Consider the following 18,561-nt stretch of genomic DNA (forward strand, 5'->3'; position numbering starts at 1 on the left):
AATGAGATAATATGTGTGGCTATTTAGAAGTGACTGGCCCCCAACCAGCACTCCTGACACAGTAAATCAATAATATTAATGTAAGTGCAGTTCAGGTGGAACAGAGAGAATAAAAAGCAGCCATGGAGCCTGGAGATCACAGGGCTGCCCTGAAATTGTTCCTTCTTCAGTGGGCTTTTCCACTGGAAACAGTTTGCAGGGATTCCCTGATAACACATGATGAGGCGACCACTGTTTCATTGGGGCAGGAACGAAGAGGTGAGAAGGTAACCTCTAGCCCAAGAGCAGGGGCAATGCCACCCTGTCATGATTTACTGGCTGGCAGTGCGGCCACTTGCTCCTCTGACCAGCCAGGAGCTGCTGGCCCCCTGGGCTTTTCTACTGCATCTGGGCAGGCAGCTGCCTCTCACTGGGCTGGGCCTAAGGAGGCCAGGACACACAATTGAGAGCGTCTGGGCCACAAGCACACCACACCGATGCTCGTCCTGGCTGCTTCCTGCCTCTGGCGCTATCTGCAAAGTGCGACGAGTCTGCTGAGCACACGCCATTGCATTTCCAGGAGCAACGACATCAGGAGGGATCCCCAGTGTCTAGAAACTCACCATTACAGACACTGCAGTTGCTTAAAATAAACGAACGGATCAATACTATTGATACGGCCATTTGTTTACCGAGCTTCGGAGATTAGAACAACCTTTTCTTTTTTTTCTCCCTGAGGAAAAAGTTATCCCTAAATAGGTTTTCATCTTACCAGCCAAGGGCCCGAGACTGCTTCAGAGCCAGGGGGCAGTTTGGGGTGCGCCTGTGGGTGTGGACTCTGACCCTTTGGCAAGATTTGAATCAGTTGAGAAGGAGGCGGAGATTGGGCACACCCCACAGGGTGTGGAACTGGCTCTCCCTCATGACTCCACCCCCTTAGGGCACTGAATTTTTTAAATGAAGGCCTGAAGATGGACATCTGCAGGGAGGGCCTCTTATTCCCAGCCCCTGGAACACCGGCTGGATGGCAGAGGTGCCTGGGAGTTTTAATGCCTCTTTCCAGCTATGCACATACACACACGCATTTCTAGCAGTGCCCCATCTAAAACCCCATAACGTCTAAAATAAAGTGCTTCCAGCCTTCAGCTGCCCCTCCATGCAAAGACCCTGCCCGCCCTCCCCACCACGTCACTCAGTCTTGGTCACCCTGGACTTACAGGACCCACTCCTCTCTTCCCCTCAGAGAGGAGAAGGTGCTTCCCACCCTCACTGCTGGCTATTTGATCACGTGGCTGCTTCACTGGCCTGTGAGGAGGCATCTTCAGAAGCAGAGGAGGAGTCACAGGCAGCGCAAGGCCTGCCAGCGCCTGGGCGGGGATGGACGCATCAGGCAGGGCAGGAGGGGTGCACAGGAGCCCTGCCTCAACCTGCTTGGCGGACCCCGCCCCAGGACTGGCCCTCCCTGCCCTTATCTCCAAGTAATGTCTTCACAGTCTCTTCCCTTTTCTTGCTTCTATTCCCCTTGCCTTCCCTCTCCTGTCTCTCCTCCATTTTCCTCTGGCCTCTTGTCTCAAGAAGCGTGACCCCAGACCAGCAGCATCAGCAACGCTTTGTTAGAAATGCAGACTCTCAGGCCTGTTCCACTGCTGATTTCTGCTCTGCATGCTGGCAAGACCCCAGGGGACCTGCGTGCACATTGGAGTTTGGGAGTGTCACCGCGTCTCCTCAACCCTCACTCCTTGGCCCACCTTAGCCTCATCTGTCTTCCTCCTTCCCACGCCCACCTTCTGTCTCTTCTTTCCTGCTCTCTCGCCCCCTGGTCTTCCTTTCCCTTCCTATTTCTTTCTTTGCAGGTGCATCCACCCTCCCACCCACCCATCCCAGCCATTATCTCCCTTACTCTCTCTTCCATCTGATTCTCCCATTTTCTCTCTCCCCCTCCCCCAGTCCATTTCTCCTCACTTGGCTGAGACTTAAAACAACAAACCTTTCACTCGCTCCTGCCCAAATACTCCCAATGGTCTTGCCCAGCGAGCCCTTCTCATTCCCTTTCTCCTGCCGGGGCACCCCAGCCCTAGCGCCCCCCAGCGGCCAGCCCCGCTCCTACCTGCAGAGGATTCTTTGTGCTTATGGCGATGACGTGGTACTTGTAGTAGCACAGCTCGCAGCTCCAGCAGCCGCGCTCGCTGATCCACTTGATGAGGCACGGCTGGTGCGTGCACTTGACCGAACCATCGCAGCGGCACGGGCTCAGCAGCTCCCCCTGCAGGGAGAGGCAGAGGGTGGTGAGGCTGACCCTGGTCTAACCGGGCGTGGGTGGGCAGATGCCCCTGCAGCTCTGGCTTGGGCCAACCTGGTGGGTCAGACCACACTGCTCAAACCAGACTGCAGGCTTCATGGAGAGGCTCCAGACTACGCGGGAGACTGAGCTCCTGCACTGCACCCCCACTCTGCCCCCACCCCTCCCATGCCCTCCCCTTGCCCCAGCAGAGCTTCTGAGCTAGGCCACTTCAAAGTCTGGGCCCCCCTCCGTGCTGTCAAGCCCTGGGGTTTCTGTCAAATTGAGTGGTTTTTTATCAAACCTGGGCCACCCAACGGGTGTGGCAGCCTGCACTGGCAGGCTTCTCTTCAAGAGCTCAGAAGGGTCTCCAGCTCAATTGCCCTCATGCCCTGTAAGTTCAGGGCTCTATTTGCTTATTTAGTCATGTTCTTTGCATCCTTACAGGGTCCCATGGCTATGCCTGTCTACCTGCCAGAGGACCCTGAAAGGCAGAGATGAGGGATGGCTCATCTTCGTACCTCTTAGCCCCAGTGCCTCACTACTTTCAGAATGTCTGTAACAACCTTTGAATGTGTAAATAAAAGAATCAGGGGCCCACTCAGGTTTCCCACACCGCCCTGGGAAACAGGGATGTGACTGCCCACGCAGGAGAAGAGAACCATGCAGACCTGGTGGGCACAGACCCCAGCATCTGCTCACGTGCCATGAGGGAACTCGGTGGAAGTGCTGAGTGGCTTCTCCCCATAAAACCCGCCCCATCCCCACGTTGTTCCTCCAGTTGTGACAACTCCCTTTCCCTGCAACTCCCCCTGCTTCCCATAAGCTCTGTCATAGCACTTCCCCCATTTGTCTCTGGGTCACTACCCTGTCACCCCTCATGGGGACAACAGCTTCTCCATCTTTTCATCCTTAGCACCTAGTATGGTGCCTGAAGCAGACATTCCATCCAACTTGAAGGTGGAAAGCACAAATATCCATGATGGCCCAGAGGCTTTGCTCCTCTAGCATATAGCCAGCCTCTGGTGCCAGTGGGCAGCGGCAGTGCCTGGGAGAAGGGTAGAGGAGGCAAGAGATGCCCACACTGCTGGGCATGCACCACACCCATCATTGCCTAAGGATCTTTAGCATCTAGGCGCTTCTTTGCAGCTCTGAGAAAGAAACGGGAGGGGGTGTTTTGGGAGAGGGCTGGGGGGAGAGGCAGAAGCCCTCATTTTTCATGGCAGCATTTCCTAGGCTCATTAATTCTAACAGGATGAGCCGCGTTTGATTAATCGGGTTGTTAAGCAACCATGTCAAATTGCCGATCAGGTAAGAGACATGACTTCGGTCCCTGGCAACAATGCCAAGCAACAGTGAAAGCGTCCTTACTGGCCATGAGGAGGGAGGAAGAGCTGCTGGCCCCACTGGGCTCTCCACCCAGGCTCTGGATGGGGCCGTCAGGGCTCACTGGAACCTCACATGGGGAAGGAGGGAGCATGGCTGAGTCCCAGTGCCTGGCCAAGGCCCAACGTGCCATAGGATGGGCGCAGAGCCTGCTTCCCCGGAGCTCCTGTTTGCTTCCCCACACCTGCCCTTGGGGCTCAAGTATCCTAGCGGCAGAATCGGAACTTGATTCAGGTGCCACACACGTTAGAAAGCAAAGACAGCAAAAGTGTTTAACTTTGATGAATGAAGCGATTCACTAGTTTAGAAAAAATGATAAACCCAGAATGAAACTGCTTGCATCTTGGCAATCACGTAAATGGTGCATTTTATGATTTAATGTATGTTGTGTACATTTGGGAGCAAGGCCATGATCTTTTTTGTGTCTAGGGCTTCGGAGAGGCCTTCGCCACCCTCAACAGGGTGGGGCTGTGCTTTTTCAACAAGAGCAGTGGAAATGAGCCAGCGCCGGGCACGTTCAGACCAGACTCTCTGAAGATGTTCGCAGCAACAAACTCTGCTGAAAACGAAATGGTGGAAACTGAGATGATAAACATATTTCAGTATAAGAGAGACCCCTATGGAAGAGCAAGGTCAATGACCAGCTCAGGGTCGCTCAGCCGGCTGGTGGCATGGGCCGAGTGGGAAGCCAGGTCTTTCTGACATCAGACTCAGCTTCCCACCTCACTGCTCTGCTCCTCCCCTTCCTGCTCCCTGGGCCCTGCTGTCCCTCCCACGCCTGTGCCTGCAGGTCTCTTCTCTGTCCCCTCTCCAGATGCCACTCCCTCTCAGGTCCAGCGCAGCCCCCTCCACCAACTCTCCCACGACTGCCAACTACAGACCTGTCTCCTCTCCCAGCATCATCATCTACAGTTTGGCACTAAATTATTTTCTAATTGCTTCCTGCGGGAATGGGGCTGCTCCTGTGTATCTGCAGAACAGAGCACTATGCAGGTGCATGAAAAGTTGTGTCAGTGGGATGGGCACCAGCATATGGGAGAGGAAAACCCTCTGGGCCAGCTCCTGAGCTCAGGCTTTGAGCTGGGAGGATATGACCTTTTTTTTTTTTTTTAAGATTTATTTAATTATGCATACAAGAACCAGGGCACAGACCAGATGTGTGGGGGGGTGAGAGGATTCACCAGAGACAGAGTGGGAAGCAGAGCAGGCAGATTGACTGAAATACACTGCTGTGGGGAGCAGCAGACGAGGCAGGAGAGGTCTGCTGCACCATGTGGACAGCTCTCTGGCTGGCCGGGATTGAACTTGTGATGCACAGGCTGCAGACAGCTTCATAGATTGTGTCTTAACCCCTTGCACCACCAGGGAGGCCCTGAGCTGGGAGGATATGATGATCTTGTCTGCAGAACTCACGCCAAAAGCAATGGACTTCAGTAAATGCTAAGGGCACCAGGCATTTCTTAGGTGATCTGCTCTGAGCTTCCAGTCCTGGAGACCAACCTGGGAAAGATTAAGGCTGTTGCCTTAGTCAGATCTTCTCTAACCTCAGCCCCCAAAGGACACAGGGCGGGGCCGGGGTGTGGAGGGGTACAAGGAGGAGTAGTGAAGAGCATGGATTTTGGAGATAGACTCCTTAGGTTTGAATATTCCTCTTCACTACTAACTGGCTGTGCAAACTATAACAAGTCTCTTAACCTCTCTGAGGCTCCATTTGTTCCTTTATCTTTCCACAGAAGGCAACTGTCTCCTCCTCCAGGGTGGTTGTGCGCACTGAGTGGACACAGAGCCCAGCATGAGTAAGTCCTCTGGGCAGATATGAGTCTAACTCGTGTTTCCATAAGGACTTTATTTCATAGTCTTCCTAGTGCAGCTCTATTTTATTCTCTTTCTATTGAATAGGTAAGAAGGGGATCCATGTTGAGCATCAGCTGAGCCCCAGGAGCCCTGGAGAAAGGCTGCTCTTCTGAGGGGAGTCAGGGTTCAGAGGACAGAAATCAGGACCTCAGGCTCAGGATCGCTCCTGTGCCCCAGAGAGCGTGGTGGGCACCCCCGCTCAGGGAATGCTGGACAGAAAAGCACCAACCTCTTGGTGGGTTAAGTGGGGTCACCCTGAGGCAGGAGGCAGGACAAGGTGATCCATCACCCAGACTGCTACTGAGCTGGACGGTGGAGGAAGAGAACCGATGGGTCTCCTCCCTGCCAATGACACAGCAGGCTGCAGGGCCAGGCGCTGGCCTTTCTCCATTCATGGATTTCTTTATGATTTGTTCAGGCTTACTTCATTTGCCCCCTCCCAATCCCAAAGGGCTCACTCCTGGGGTCTCATGTTACCTGGTTGTCACGGCAGAGTCAGGTAAGCCAAGATGTCCCCTCCCACCCACGCAGGGGCTAGGCATCCACGCCACCAGGCAGAAAGAAATAGAGTCTAGCAAAACCCAGACAGCCCAGCCCGGCTGCAGCTTACTGCTCTGGGGATAGAACAAAGGAGACAAGAAGAGCCAGCCTTAGGGGCAGCTTTGGGATAGCTTCTTTTATTGAGACTAACATGGTGATTATCAGCTTGAGCTCTAATTCCAGACAGAAACGGCTGTCTCCAGCTCTTTCAATCTGTGTGACACTGGACAAGTAGCTTAACCTCTCTGAGCCTCATTCAATCATTCTTTTATTCATTCAATATTCATCTAGTATGTTCCAAGTCCTGTTCTAGGTGACAGGAATGCAGCAGTGAATGGAACTAGCCAAAATTATCCAGTAGAAAGGCAGAAAAGTAAAAAGGATGCACGGAAGTGCTAAGTACCTAAAATGCTGTCATGTGCTTTGGATGAAAAGAAACAGGGAAAAGGGACATGGAGACCAAGGGGCGGAGCAAGTTGAAATTCTAAATAGACTGGCTGTGGAAGGTTTCACCAAATGAGAACATTTCAGTGAAGACCTGAGGAAGGCAAGGCAGCAAGTCACATAGATATCTGAGGGCTGAGCCTTTACGCAGAAGAAATAGTGAGTGCAAAGGCCCTGAGACAGAAGCTTGCCTAGCATTTCTTGGGGCACCAAAGAGGCTATTGTGTCTGGAGTAAAGTGAATGAGGGCAGAGGACCAGGAGATGAGGTTAGAGATACAATGGGGATCAGTAATGTGGGTACAAAGCTCTCAGAGCTTGTGGACTGTTTTAAGGACTTGCCATTATCTGTAAATAAGATGGGAAATCACAAGCATGTTGGGAGCAGAGGAGAGTGCCATGAACCCACCAGGTTTGACAGGCTGCTCTGTTGAAAATAGACTAGAAGAAAGTAAGGGCAGAGTAAAGAGACAGACAGGAAGCTGTTGCAATAATCCAGGTGAGTGAAGATCTTGTTTCAGACCAGTATGTTGGCAGTGGCACTTCTGAGAGATGGTCGGTTTCTGGACATAGTTTGAATATCCTGGATATTAGGTGTGGGAGTGATAGGAGACAAGTCAGCCATGAGGCTGATTTTGACCTGAACCATGAGAAGAAGAGTTGCCTTCAATTGACATGGAAAAACCTGAGTGAGGGGAAGTTTTGGGGGATAGGTTGGGAGCTCACTTATGGATGTATCAACTTGGAGATGCCAATTAAATATCCAGGTGGAGACCAAGTAGGGGCTGCAGGCCACATTCATTTGGAGTTCAGGGGAGAGGCCTAGGGCTTAGAGCTGTTGGCATCCCGATGGTGAAATCTCCAAAAGACAAAAGTGAGTGTGTGCAGACAAAAGAGGGGCTGCTCCCCGAAGGCCACCCCAGTGTCAGAGCTCAGGAGATAGGAAATATGGGGTGCAACAAACTGAGAAAGGAAGGTCAGCAACATGAAAAGAGGACACGTCGCTCCAGAAGTCAAAGAAGACATACTGTTTTAAGAAAGAGGGAGTGTTCAGCCTTGCCCCTGTGCTGCCAAAGGATCAAGTTGGATGAAAACTCAGAACTAATCATGAATTTGGCAAGTTTTCCTTCAATTGCTTCTACTTTCTAAGTGAAGCATGAAGCAAATTTATGGGCTCAGAATGAAGGTGGGAGGAAGTTTTGGAGCTCTGAGAACTGGTGCAAGATAGTCATCTGAGAGAGCGTAAGAACATAGACTAGAGAAGTATCAGACGAATGGGTCCTTCCTATTATAAAATGGATCATCTGTGAAACTGGGGGACGAGGGCAGTGAGAGAATATATTTAGCACCAGGTCCAGCACTGCTAAGTTCTCAGCATATGCTGGCTAATATGTAAGGGGTTCTAATAAGAGTGATAGCTTGTCCCTGAACCCACTTCCTCTCCTACTTCCAATATTAGTCAATTTCTTCCATCCTTTCTTCCTCCCTCATATAACATTGCCTTATCAATAATCCTAATGTAATAAACAGGTCACAGTTCTAACTAAATACTTTCGTAGACTTTCTTCCACTGACTACCTCAATAACCAAAGGAAGCTATTGATTATTTCTTCTCTTTACATATGAAGATACCCACTTAGGTTGTTAGGTGCATAAGAAAAAGCCTGGGTAAGGCTCTGCAGCCTGCTCTGTCCATCAGGCTGCCTGTGGCCACTCCAAGGCTGCCTGCTTTTCATCTCTTCTCCCACACCCAGCAGCCTGGTCCAGAAGATCCTTAGCTTTCTGGTCCTGATGAGAGAGGGGGCCTTGCTGACACCCCTGCTAGCATACCAACATGAAGACAGAGACCCTTCCCCCGCTTTGTCCTTCTCTGAGCCAATTCCTGACAGAGTTCATTGAGAATTAGTGTGGGGGGGGGAGCGGGGGAGGGGTGGCTTTAATGTCCCGCCCACTCCCTCCTCACACCCCAGGATTGTAAGGAGGAGAGAGTTGTTAAGTCAAAATCAGGAGACAGATTTTTTTTAAACACTGGAACACATTAAGGTTTTCTCTGAGATGCAGTTTATGTTAATAGGGAAAGTTAAAATTGCCTTGTATATTCTCAAAGGACTTACAGCCTTAAAATAAGAATTTCTCCTCCAGCATGGAGCCAGAACTGATGTGTCTTGGGGAGGAATGGACATGAGGGTGGAAAACATTCTTTAGGATTATGGAGGAGACTAAGGAGAGAAGCCAAAGACGTTTGAGGATGGAGAGGGACTTGACAGGGAAACTGAAGAACGGCTTTCTAACACTCCTAGACGCCACATATTGGGGGGGAGGGGCCACAGCTAACAGTAAAGCCTATCAATTACACATCCTTTCAACTTTATGGGCACACCCAAACTGGTCTATGATATTGACCAACTAATTGTGTAGCTGTCATCTGGGTTGGTGAGTGAAAGCTGAGGAAGGTAGTGACAAAAGGGGGAACACAGGTGGGACCAGCAAATAGAAGAAAAACCTCAAAGTTTCCATTGTCTTCCTCCTACACAGGACCACAGGCTACAATATCTCGATCCCACAGACTTGTGAGAAGTCAATTGTAGCCTAGAATTAAGATCAAGAAAAACGACCTATCATGAAGACCTTCTTCATGGTAGAAAAATGGTAGAAAAATGAATAGGAGAGGCTGGGACTCGTACTGCCTTGGGAGGATGATAAAGCAACTCTTCCCCTTATCTATGGGAGGCAGGAGGATTGACAAGATGATCTTCAAAGATCCCCTGGCCCTGGAATCCATTATTACACACAGACAAGCCATTCTGAATTCTCTGCATTCTCCGGCAGTGTATGGGTAGCTCTTTGCTTTCTGGCTAGAGTCCTTTCCAGCCAACCTTTTAGCTCTGCACCCATCCAAGGCATGGGGTGTGCTCGCCTCCCCGCCAGGCTGTCCCCAACTTCTCCCTTTCTCACCCAGTGGTGCCAAGGCCAAACCTTGGCTTCTGGAGACTAACAGTGTGTTCACACAGACAGAAGGAAATAAGGAATAGTTGCAAGATTATTTGATTTACAAAAGAAAGAACTTTATTACTAGGTAGAAAAAAAAAAAAAAGAAAGACTAAAGGCCTTAATGAGCTGTAGTTATCTACACTAAATCCAATTAACTGCATAATTATTTCTAGTTCTCCTTGAATACCAGCAGGTTACCGTACACACATACACACAGAGAGAGAGAGAGGAATAATGTGCCTCGCTCTATATAGAAACAATGCCAGCCTCCCTGTTCATCAGTCCAAAAAAGGAACTCAGAGGAGACAAGGAAAATAAACACACAAACCCAAACCAAACCCTCCAAACCAGGATTTGGCTTTGTTTTGTTTTTTCATGGTAATTATTTTATTCCTGCAGCGCTTTTCTCCCTATAATTTAACTGGGATAAGACAAATGTACCTATTCCCTCTAACTGCCTCTAAATTTACTCAACTGGTACTAGAAAGAAGAACTCAACCTCACAATAATTGAATTTAAATAACATTCAATTCCATAAAGTCAAACACAATCTGCATAATAAACAAACCAGCCTCTCCGAGAGCCAGTGGAGAGAGAAGGTCATATTTTATGTGTATGTTCATAATCACATCTATATTTCTAATGACCCAAATGTGCAATATCCTGTCCGTTGGTCTTTCTGTATAACTCACATTACCATCCTCGTTGTTCTCAAAGAACTAAAATGAGAGGCTCATCTGCTCTTAGTCCTCTGCCTGACTCAATAGAAAAATGATTTCCATAAACATTGATTGACCAGAAGTAGGCTGTTTGCAGACAGCTCTGTGCTGGGCTTGTTTCCAAGGTTTCAGGTCACCTGGCTGAAATTTCAGAGGTTCCGGGTCACCATGTCCTCTTTCCCTCCCACAAGTCAGGACAAGCCAAGGGCACAAGTCAGTGTTAAGTTGAAGGGCAAACATTGCCCCCTGGACCTGCCCTCCATAGTCCCTGCACAGCGACAGGGGGATGCCCAGCTGCTTGTGCAAACCCTCCTGTTATTTGAAGGGCTGTGGTGAAATTCTATAAAATTTCGGTTACAGTAGTATATGTTTCAGTGTGTTTAGTGGCTACAGCAGATGTTACAAGTATAAAGGAGCAACGGTGACATGCTATACTTCAAGAATGTTCTAAAACACAGCCCCCGCCACTTAGAAACTTTGCATCTGACTGATTCTTACAAAGCAAAAAGAACAGGGTACCTCCTGCATGCTAATCCCAGCTCTGCCTCCGCCTGGCTGGGGACCTTGGGTCCACGCTGTTGAGCCCAATTCCTTGTGTCTCAACTTCATATTCTTAGAATCACTTGGGAAGTTTGTTGAGAGTTTAAATTCCCCAGCTTTCCTCCAGAAAGTCTATTCCATGTGGACCCATGATTCCTCTTGTGAAGCGAGTTGGCTGAGACCCCTTCTGTGAAGCTCGGGACCAGATACTCACTAGCAAGCCTTATGTCTTCTGCCTCATTTCTAAGACTTATGTATACAAAGACAAAAATAAATACCAATAGCTCAAATGCACTGAGTGCTTACTATGTGCCAAGCCCTGAATGCAAGCTGTGATTCTGGGTTCAAACCCTGCCTCTTTCTCTGAGGAGGGATGCTGTGCAGACTCTTGGCACACATGAGGCGGGAGAGCTGCATACTGGGGCTCGTGGGCCCAGCCAGACTGGCGGGTTTGAATCCTTGCTCTGCCATCTATTAGCTGTGTGACCTTGCAAGTCCTCTAAGATATAAAGCGGGATCAAAGATACTTCATGGTTCCCAGGTTCTCATGAGGATTAAGTGAGCGAACACGCTGCAGGGGTACATGGAACCCTGCCTGAGACGGGATGAGTGCCCACGGACACTGTAGGGTAAATGAAGATGCCCAGTCCTTTACGCTGCTGGCCTCTATGGCTATCACCTGTGGCCCTGAATGCAGGAGAGGCTTGGGAGTGTGGGCGCGGGCACGCATGCCTGATGGTGGGCACCTGGAGTAAGGTGTGGGCATGCGTGAGTGGGCACACCTGAGCCTGGAGGCTGAGGCTATAAGGGCGGCGTCACATAGGACTGCGGTGGCAGAGAACTGGTATGGCAGAGTGGCTACGAGAGGACCAATGACTACAGAGAGCCCAAATAGAGGAGAGAAAAGAGTCACTGGGGGCCGGGAGACTGGGAGGTCTCCCAGCCCTACCTGCCTGCCCTGTGCTTGGTTGCCTCGCTACCACAGTTACTGTCTGGCCGGTGCCCACCTAACCTGATGGACTCTCTTTGCATCTGAACAAAAGAGGGCAAGCGGGGAATTAGGCTCCCACACCGTGACAGAGGGGTCTCTGCAACTGACTGCCTCCCCAAGCATCTGCACTCCCTCCTGGCAAATGCAGCTCATTGGTTTGAAATTTATGAGAACTTCAGCTGCTTGGGCGCCCGGATAATGAGCATAGGTAATACTGTGTGAAAGGCCTGCATCTCCAGGAGCTGCTGTCTGCCCCGTTATTTCAGGGGGAAGAACAGAACAGATAGCCCAGCACCCACCCACCTGGGGGTCTCTTAGGAGCCAACCCCCCACCTTCTGCCATCACTGCCTGAGTTTCTCCCTCCAGTGGTGGGTAAAAGAAGAGGCCTCACTGTGGGCTTACAGCCATCATGCCTCATCCCCGACCCTTTTTGGGTGAGGCTATAAACTGGGGTGTTCAGGGGGCCAGCGAGGGCTTTGTGGAGCCCTTGGAAGTCCTGGAAAGAATGGGCAGTGAAGGGGCCAGTGAAGCTGCCATCATCTGTGTAAGGAACAGCTTGGCAAGAGAAGGGAGCATGTAGGGTAAGTGAATTCATCAGGCTTTTTGAGCCACTAGCCTCTGGCTATCGCCTATGGCCTTGATCGTGTTGATGCAGAAGGTGCTGGGGAGTGTGGGTGTGGGACACGCGTGCCTGATTGTGGACACCTGGAGTAGGAGTGCAGGCATGTGCAAGTGTGCACACCTGAGCCTGGAGGCCAGGGATATAAGGGCAGTGTCACTCAGAGACAGGATGGCTCTGGGAGACGGCTATGAGAGGACAAGCGACTACAGAACAGGTGAGACCAGGAGAGAATGCCAGAAAGAGCCCAGAGAAAGAGCGTAGAGATTCATGGGGGGCTGGGAGGCTCAGTTGCCTGCCTCCCAGTCCCCCGCACTGCACCCCCTGCTGCCTGGCCTGTCTGCCTGCTTGCACGCCAGCATCTTTGTCTGGTGTGCCTGTGTACCTGGTTCCCTGAGAGAGCATTAAAGCCTGTAAAATCCATTGAGGGTTCCAGAACTCTCTATCCATCTGCCTGAATTCATAATGAGTCTGCCCTGCGCCTGCTGGCACTAGAAAGAGGGGAAAAAAAGACATTTATCCTGAAACTTCCTCTACCTGCTTTGTAGAGATTGCAGTAGACACAGAAACAGCTTTCGGTTCTTTCTCTGAATGGGATTTGAATTTTTTCTGTGTAAGTTGCATTCAGATTATATTCTCCACTTAACACTGGCAAAACCAGCCCAGAAAAGGCCCTTCCGAGGCTGGGGTACTGGGGCAAACAGGTAGGAAAAATGACAGGCCCCTCCTTCACAGGGCGTCAAAGGGTCGCACTCTCGCTACGTGCCACCCCTCCTGCCTGCTGAAAACTGCACCCAGCTCTTTCACACCTCTCAAGGAAGCAGACTCTTCCTGAAGTCTTGGCTCCAGTTCCCTGTCAGGAATAAGCAGGCTCAGTAGAATGCGAGTTACTCTGGCATGTGAATAGACTCCACTCTGTTGACTCTAAGTTTCTGCTAATCTGCTCCGAGAGGCTTAGCTTCTGTCATCTTGGCAATTTCACTTTGTGCTGGAAAGAATTCTCTATTCCTTACTCCTGGGGCAGGAAGGAGGGGGCTCTTCACAGGCCCTCCCCTGCAACTCCTCCCCCAGCCTCTGATGGGCCATCTGCCCCCAACCCACCTATACAGCAATCACATGAGGGCGGTGCTCTCACAGGCCCCTTCTAGTCCTCCAGTCACATCCACGTGTTAACACCAGAGCCGGGCAGGGTCAAAGCCCATCATGCCACCCGCACCTCCACATGTACGGAGTGGGGCAATATTTCTGGACCAACAGTGTTTCCTCCGCAAGACTGGGACGCCAGCCACTGAGCCCTTCTTTAGAGCCATCCAGCAACTCCACTGAACTTGGCTGCTGGCCCAGGTGCTGAGGACTCAAGAAGGGACCTGCCAGACAACACTCACGCTCTCGGACCCGCTCTCGGCGTAGCCAGATTCCCAGCTGTGGTCGTGGGTTTTAGGCCTATGTTTTGCTTCACCAGTGGCTGGTATATAAAATATTTCTGCCTTTGATTTGCCTTGAGCCTCCTTCAGATGGCAGGGTCGTTAAGCAAGCCATCAAGACTTTTTTTCCCCAGTTGTTTCCTGGGATTTAGAAATCCAAATCCAAATTATTTGGATTATTTCAAACTTTATTCATCTTCCCTGAAACTGTTGTTCCTCCACACGGAAAAGTTCTATTTTTAGATCCCTTTCTCATGTCATGTATCATCTCAGTCCCCCTTTGCTAGCCCTTCACCAGTCTTTTAGGTTTTTAAGGTTTTAGAGTGCTATGTCCGAGACAGCCAACGACCTGGGGCTGGGGGAGAAAAGGCCTTATCTTAAAAACAGAGAGAGATTTATTATAAATCAAGCTTTTCGCCATGACTATAACTACCCCCACCCCATACACATAACCACTTCCCCTAAATCAGGAATATAATCTCAGCCCGATTTTAACTTGTATTTTTCCATTCACACCATGCCATGGAGAATTCCTCAGGGCTCACCAAGATTATTTCCACAGAAGACAGTCCGGGGGGCGGGGGGGAGGGAATTTCAAATTCAAAGAGCATGGACATGTTTAAGACTGTGGGCACATGTTGCCAAGGAGCCTACAGAAAGGACACTGTCTGCACCATGTTACTACAGAGTGCCGGTGCCTGCTGCCATGGCCCCAGAGCCAAGGGCCTTCCCTTCCCTTCCCGCCCCCCCCTCCCCGCCCCTGTTCTCACAGTGATTGTCAGTGGCACTGACTGTCACCTGAGAAGGAAACTCAGGATGCAGCTGTCTCCTCCCTCTTTCCTTCCAATCTCAGAAAGGAGGAGGTACTGCAGAACTGGGGCAGACTTAAGTTGCGAATTCCCAGCAGTGCATTGGAGGTGATCTTGGGGGCCAGTCTTAGCCATGAAAGAAAACTGGAGGCACCTAGCAAGCTGGAGGCTCTGCAGCCTGGATGCTGGGGACCCCTTTTTTTTTGCAGGGAACTGATGGATGATGGGGATCACTCAATATTGTCAAGAATTTCAGCAAAGCTCATCAAACTACAAAGCAAAGACACCTTGGCCTGAAGGGTCCCACTTTCTAGACCCTTCCTCTGGGCAATCACCCGCCACTGCCCTTTACAATTTCTAGAAATGGGAACACCACTCCTTGAGGTGATACCCCTGTGTGACTGGGCCATTTATTGTGAAAAACTTATCATAATCTAATCTTATTTTCCCTGCTGCAATTCCAGCTTGGTCCTATCTTTTCATGATGAATGGACAACGCAAGGCTTACAGACCAAACAACTTCTGGCTCTGCCATTTATTAGCTGTATCAGCTAGCTCTGGTTGTTAACGCTGCATCTCAAAATTCGTGCCTTAAAATAACAACCATTTCTTACTTTCTACAAGTCCAGAAGTTGGCTGAGTAGTTCTGCTGATCTGGCTTGTCTGGGCCTCACCGGTCTCACTCGGGCAGCTGTGAAGTGACGAGAGACTGGCAGATCTGGGACGGGATACCCCCCTCTGCTCACATGTCTCTGATCATCCAGAGGACTGTCCAGGCTTATTCAAATGAGGTGGAAGAGTTCCTGTAGCAATAGGAGGCAAGCCCTCATGCATAAGCACTTTTCATGCCTCTGTAGGCGTCAGTTTTGCTAGTGTTCCATCGGTCAAAGTAAGTCATGTGCAACTCCAGAGTCAGCATGAGCGAGCATTGCCAAAAGGAGGTGACTGCAAGGAAGCATGAAGACCTAGCATCATGAGTTTAGTTAATTTATCACATTAGCTCTGTGGCCTTGGATACATTCCTTAACCTCTCTGAGCCTTTGTTCCAGCATCTTTGAAAATGCAGAGTTTTTGTAGCATTCCTTGCTATTAACATATGTAAAATGTCTGATGCACAGTAAATATTCCATATGCATTCATTTCCTTCTCCTTTCCCATCATTTTGACTTTTTTCCCCCCAAAATACATTATTCCTTTGCATGCCTACATTTAAAACCTCAGCACCATCATACCAAACAACAGTGCCTGTGACCACTATTGAATCCCAGCTCCTACCCTGTGCCTACCAGACTAGGCCCTCAACTCTCCTGGGACCTTGCAGTTGAGAGATGACCTTTGGCTCTCTGATCCAGCTCCACTATCAAGAGTGAAACAGAAAGGGTTAATAACTTTGTACTAACTGGTGACTTTGAATAGAGGCAACAGGATAGGGAACCTCCATTTCCTAATTTAAAGGTGGCCTTGGGGGTTGGATGAGTATCCTGGACTCTCCTTAGTTAATCAGGCTCCAGAAGAGACATTAATTGCAGCCCGTCCATCCCGCTGGGGAGACCCAAGGCTGCCAGCTCCCTTGCTGGGAATGGAATAGAATTTTAATTGGCTGTGAAAGCATCATGGCAGGAGGTGCAGAAAGAGTTGGTCCTCTTCCCTGAAGCAAGTGAGAGAAGCTTCAAGGGAAAAACCCCAAGGAGGTGCTGGCAGTAAAATCCACCACAGGCAGGAGACACCCCAGCTGTAGCCCCACAGTTCCATTTCCAGAAGTGGACTCTGGCCAAGATCAAGGACCCTCTCGTACCACGCACTTGGGTTGGCCAGCGCAGGAACACTGAGCCTGTGAACTTTCTCACCTCACTGCTTCTCCTGGCTTTAACAAGAGAAGCACTACGTACTTGCTGCCATCTGTATAGCCAAGAAAACCAGTATCCCTTCCTCAGGGAGCACTCCAGATACAAGCTCAGCCCCCACTGCAGGCACACGCTCCCTTTGCCCACTATTTCAGCATGCCTGTGCCATTCGTTGCTTCAGGGCAATATTTTTTCACTCAAATTAATGGGATATTTGGGGAAATGTGCTTTAACAGGCCAATGTGTTGCTCTTTTTGCCATGGTGATTCCTGGAACACACATGTAACGTGGGATGACACGTACAGATCATGAAAAGTAAGAGGATGTAAGCTTGTTGCATAAACATGATGATGCATGTTGTGGTCTTCAGAGGTTGTTGAGTGAATTATTTAACCTTCTTGTACCTTAGTTTCATCATCAATAAAATGAGGGTAACAGTAGTACTTATCTAATAGGATTGTTGGAAATAATAATGAGATGCAAAGAGCTTACAATGATGCAGAGTCTCAATAATGTGTTTGTGTGCATTATTTCTAATGAGGAAGGGGCAGAGCTTTGACCCACTGGTACTCGGTCCACCTTATGGTACAATGAACAACAAAAAACACATAAGCAAAGTCAATACTTTCAGAAAACAATTTTGTGAAATGAAAGCTTGATAAAAAATTTTAATTTTCAAAGAAACACTACTTTATTAATACTTTACAACTTGAAATGATAAACTATCATTTATAACTACTGAACAGTTTTGTTTTTATTGTATCTTTTGATTTTTATTATCAAATTTTGATTGAAAGTTTATCACAAATTCAGTTAGGGAAAGGAAAGAAGCATTGGAGAGAGTCGAAAATGGAATTTTATAGTTGATAAAAATATGAAGAGATGCTTCTAAAACCCCCAAACAAAAGTAATTCTATTCCAATTCCACTCTCACCGCTGCTTCCCCCATTTAAACTTCCCATCTCTTCACTGGGGAATAAGACTGCTTTGTGATTTAAGCTCAAAATGTAAGAATTATTGTTAGAATAAAAGAAGTGATCAGCACACAACATCCTCTCCTGATGATGAGAACTTTATCTCCTAAAAAAGTACATAGAAGTCCTTGACTTTAGGGAAGGAAAGCCCAAGAAAGATGGCATTAATTCACATCCTTGGAAGACAGAGCAGCCCCACACTACTGGAAACAGCCCTTCCCCCCTCCAAACGTGGTCCCCAGATCACACTTTGGTGCCCAGGCTTCTGTGCCTAATCTCTCCAAACTTGCACCATTGAAGTTTAGGAAATTATCACTACAGTGATTTGAAGAAGTAATTGGTTGCACAAATCAGCTCATCCTTTCAAGGATGATTTTTCTCACAATTCCTGCATCTGTAATAGACTCTGGAGGCTAGTGAGGTTAGCAAAGAGAAAGATAAGCTTCTATTGCCACTGTCCAGGGGTGCTGAAAAGCTGAGCCGCTAAACAGAAGTGAGGCTACAGGTGGGAATGCTGGTGCCCCAGAGGGTATGAGACTCTGGTAGTGTGAGAGAGGAAGAATGTGGTCTGGGAGTAGGTGGATGTAAGTCTCTAGCTTTGAGTCCCAGCCCCTGCACAGCTACTTGGCCCAGTGCGTTCTCTTTCTGGTTCTCTGTTTTTTCATTGTTTAAATGAGGGCATTGGATTAAACCATCTACAAATGTCTGACAATTTCCGACTTAAGAGTCTATAAATTAGGCAAAGTCTTGGTAGAGGCAAAACAATCCAACGTGAGATTCCAAGAGTTATTTGAAGGTGAACTAGGTTAGAGAGAGAAGCAGGAGTGCCTTGCTGATCAAGTGAGCACACACCATAGACAGATGGAAAGATTGCTTGGCAGTGGTACCGCCAAGCACCAGAAACACCCTGCCCTCCCCACAACTCTGCAATGGGGAATCCTGTGTGAACAACTGAGGACTGTGTGTCTGCAGCACAGCAGAGGGAGAATCCTTGGGGGAGAATCCTTGGGAATCCTTGGGGCACTGGAAAGATTTGCTTCCTGGAATGGAAAAGGGTAGATTTCTAGCGCTGGCTCCATAATATTTTTAAAGAGAAAATAATTTACTTTCTCATGCCCCCAAGTCACTAAATAAGCTTCTTGCCTTTTGTTTGGCATCTCTACCTTGTGA

At 49.2% G+C, this 18,561-nt stretch overlaps 1 protein-coding gene across 1 annotated transcript in view; it reads right to left on the reverse strand.

Annotated features, from left to right (window-relative positions):
- MARCHF4 (membrane associated ring-CH-type finger 4) overlaps window positions 1-18,561 on the reverse strand; it is a 94,325-nt gene that overhangs the window by 17,593 nt on the left and 58,171 nt on the right. Inside the window, exon 2 of the mRNA XM_037521894.2 lies at window positions 2,087-2,242. Coding sequence (XP_037377791.1) covers window positions 2,087-2,242 — 156 coding nt within the window. The remainder of the gene's footprint in view (window positions 1-2,086; window positions 2,243-18,561) is intronic.

Source organism: Talpa occidentalis, unplaced genomic scaffold (genome assembly GCF_014898055.3).
Source record: "Talpa occidentalis isolate TD23 unplaced genomic scaffold, MPIMG_talOcc4v2.1 talOcc4.3, whole genome shotgun sequence".
In the NCBI taxonomy this organism is placed as follows: Eukaryota; Metazoa; Chordata; class Mammalia; order Eulipotyphla; family Talpidae; genus Talpa; species Talpa occidentalis.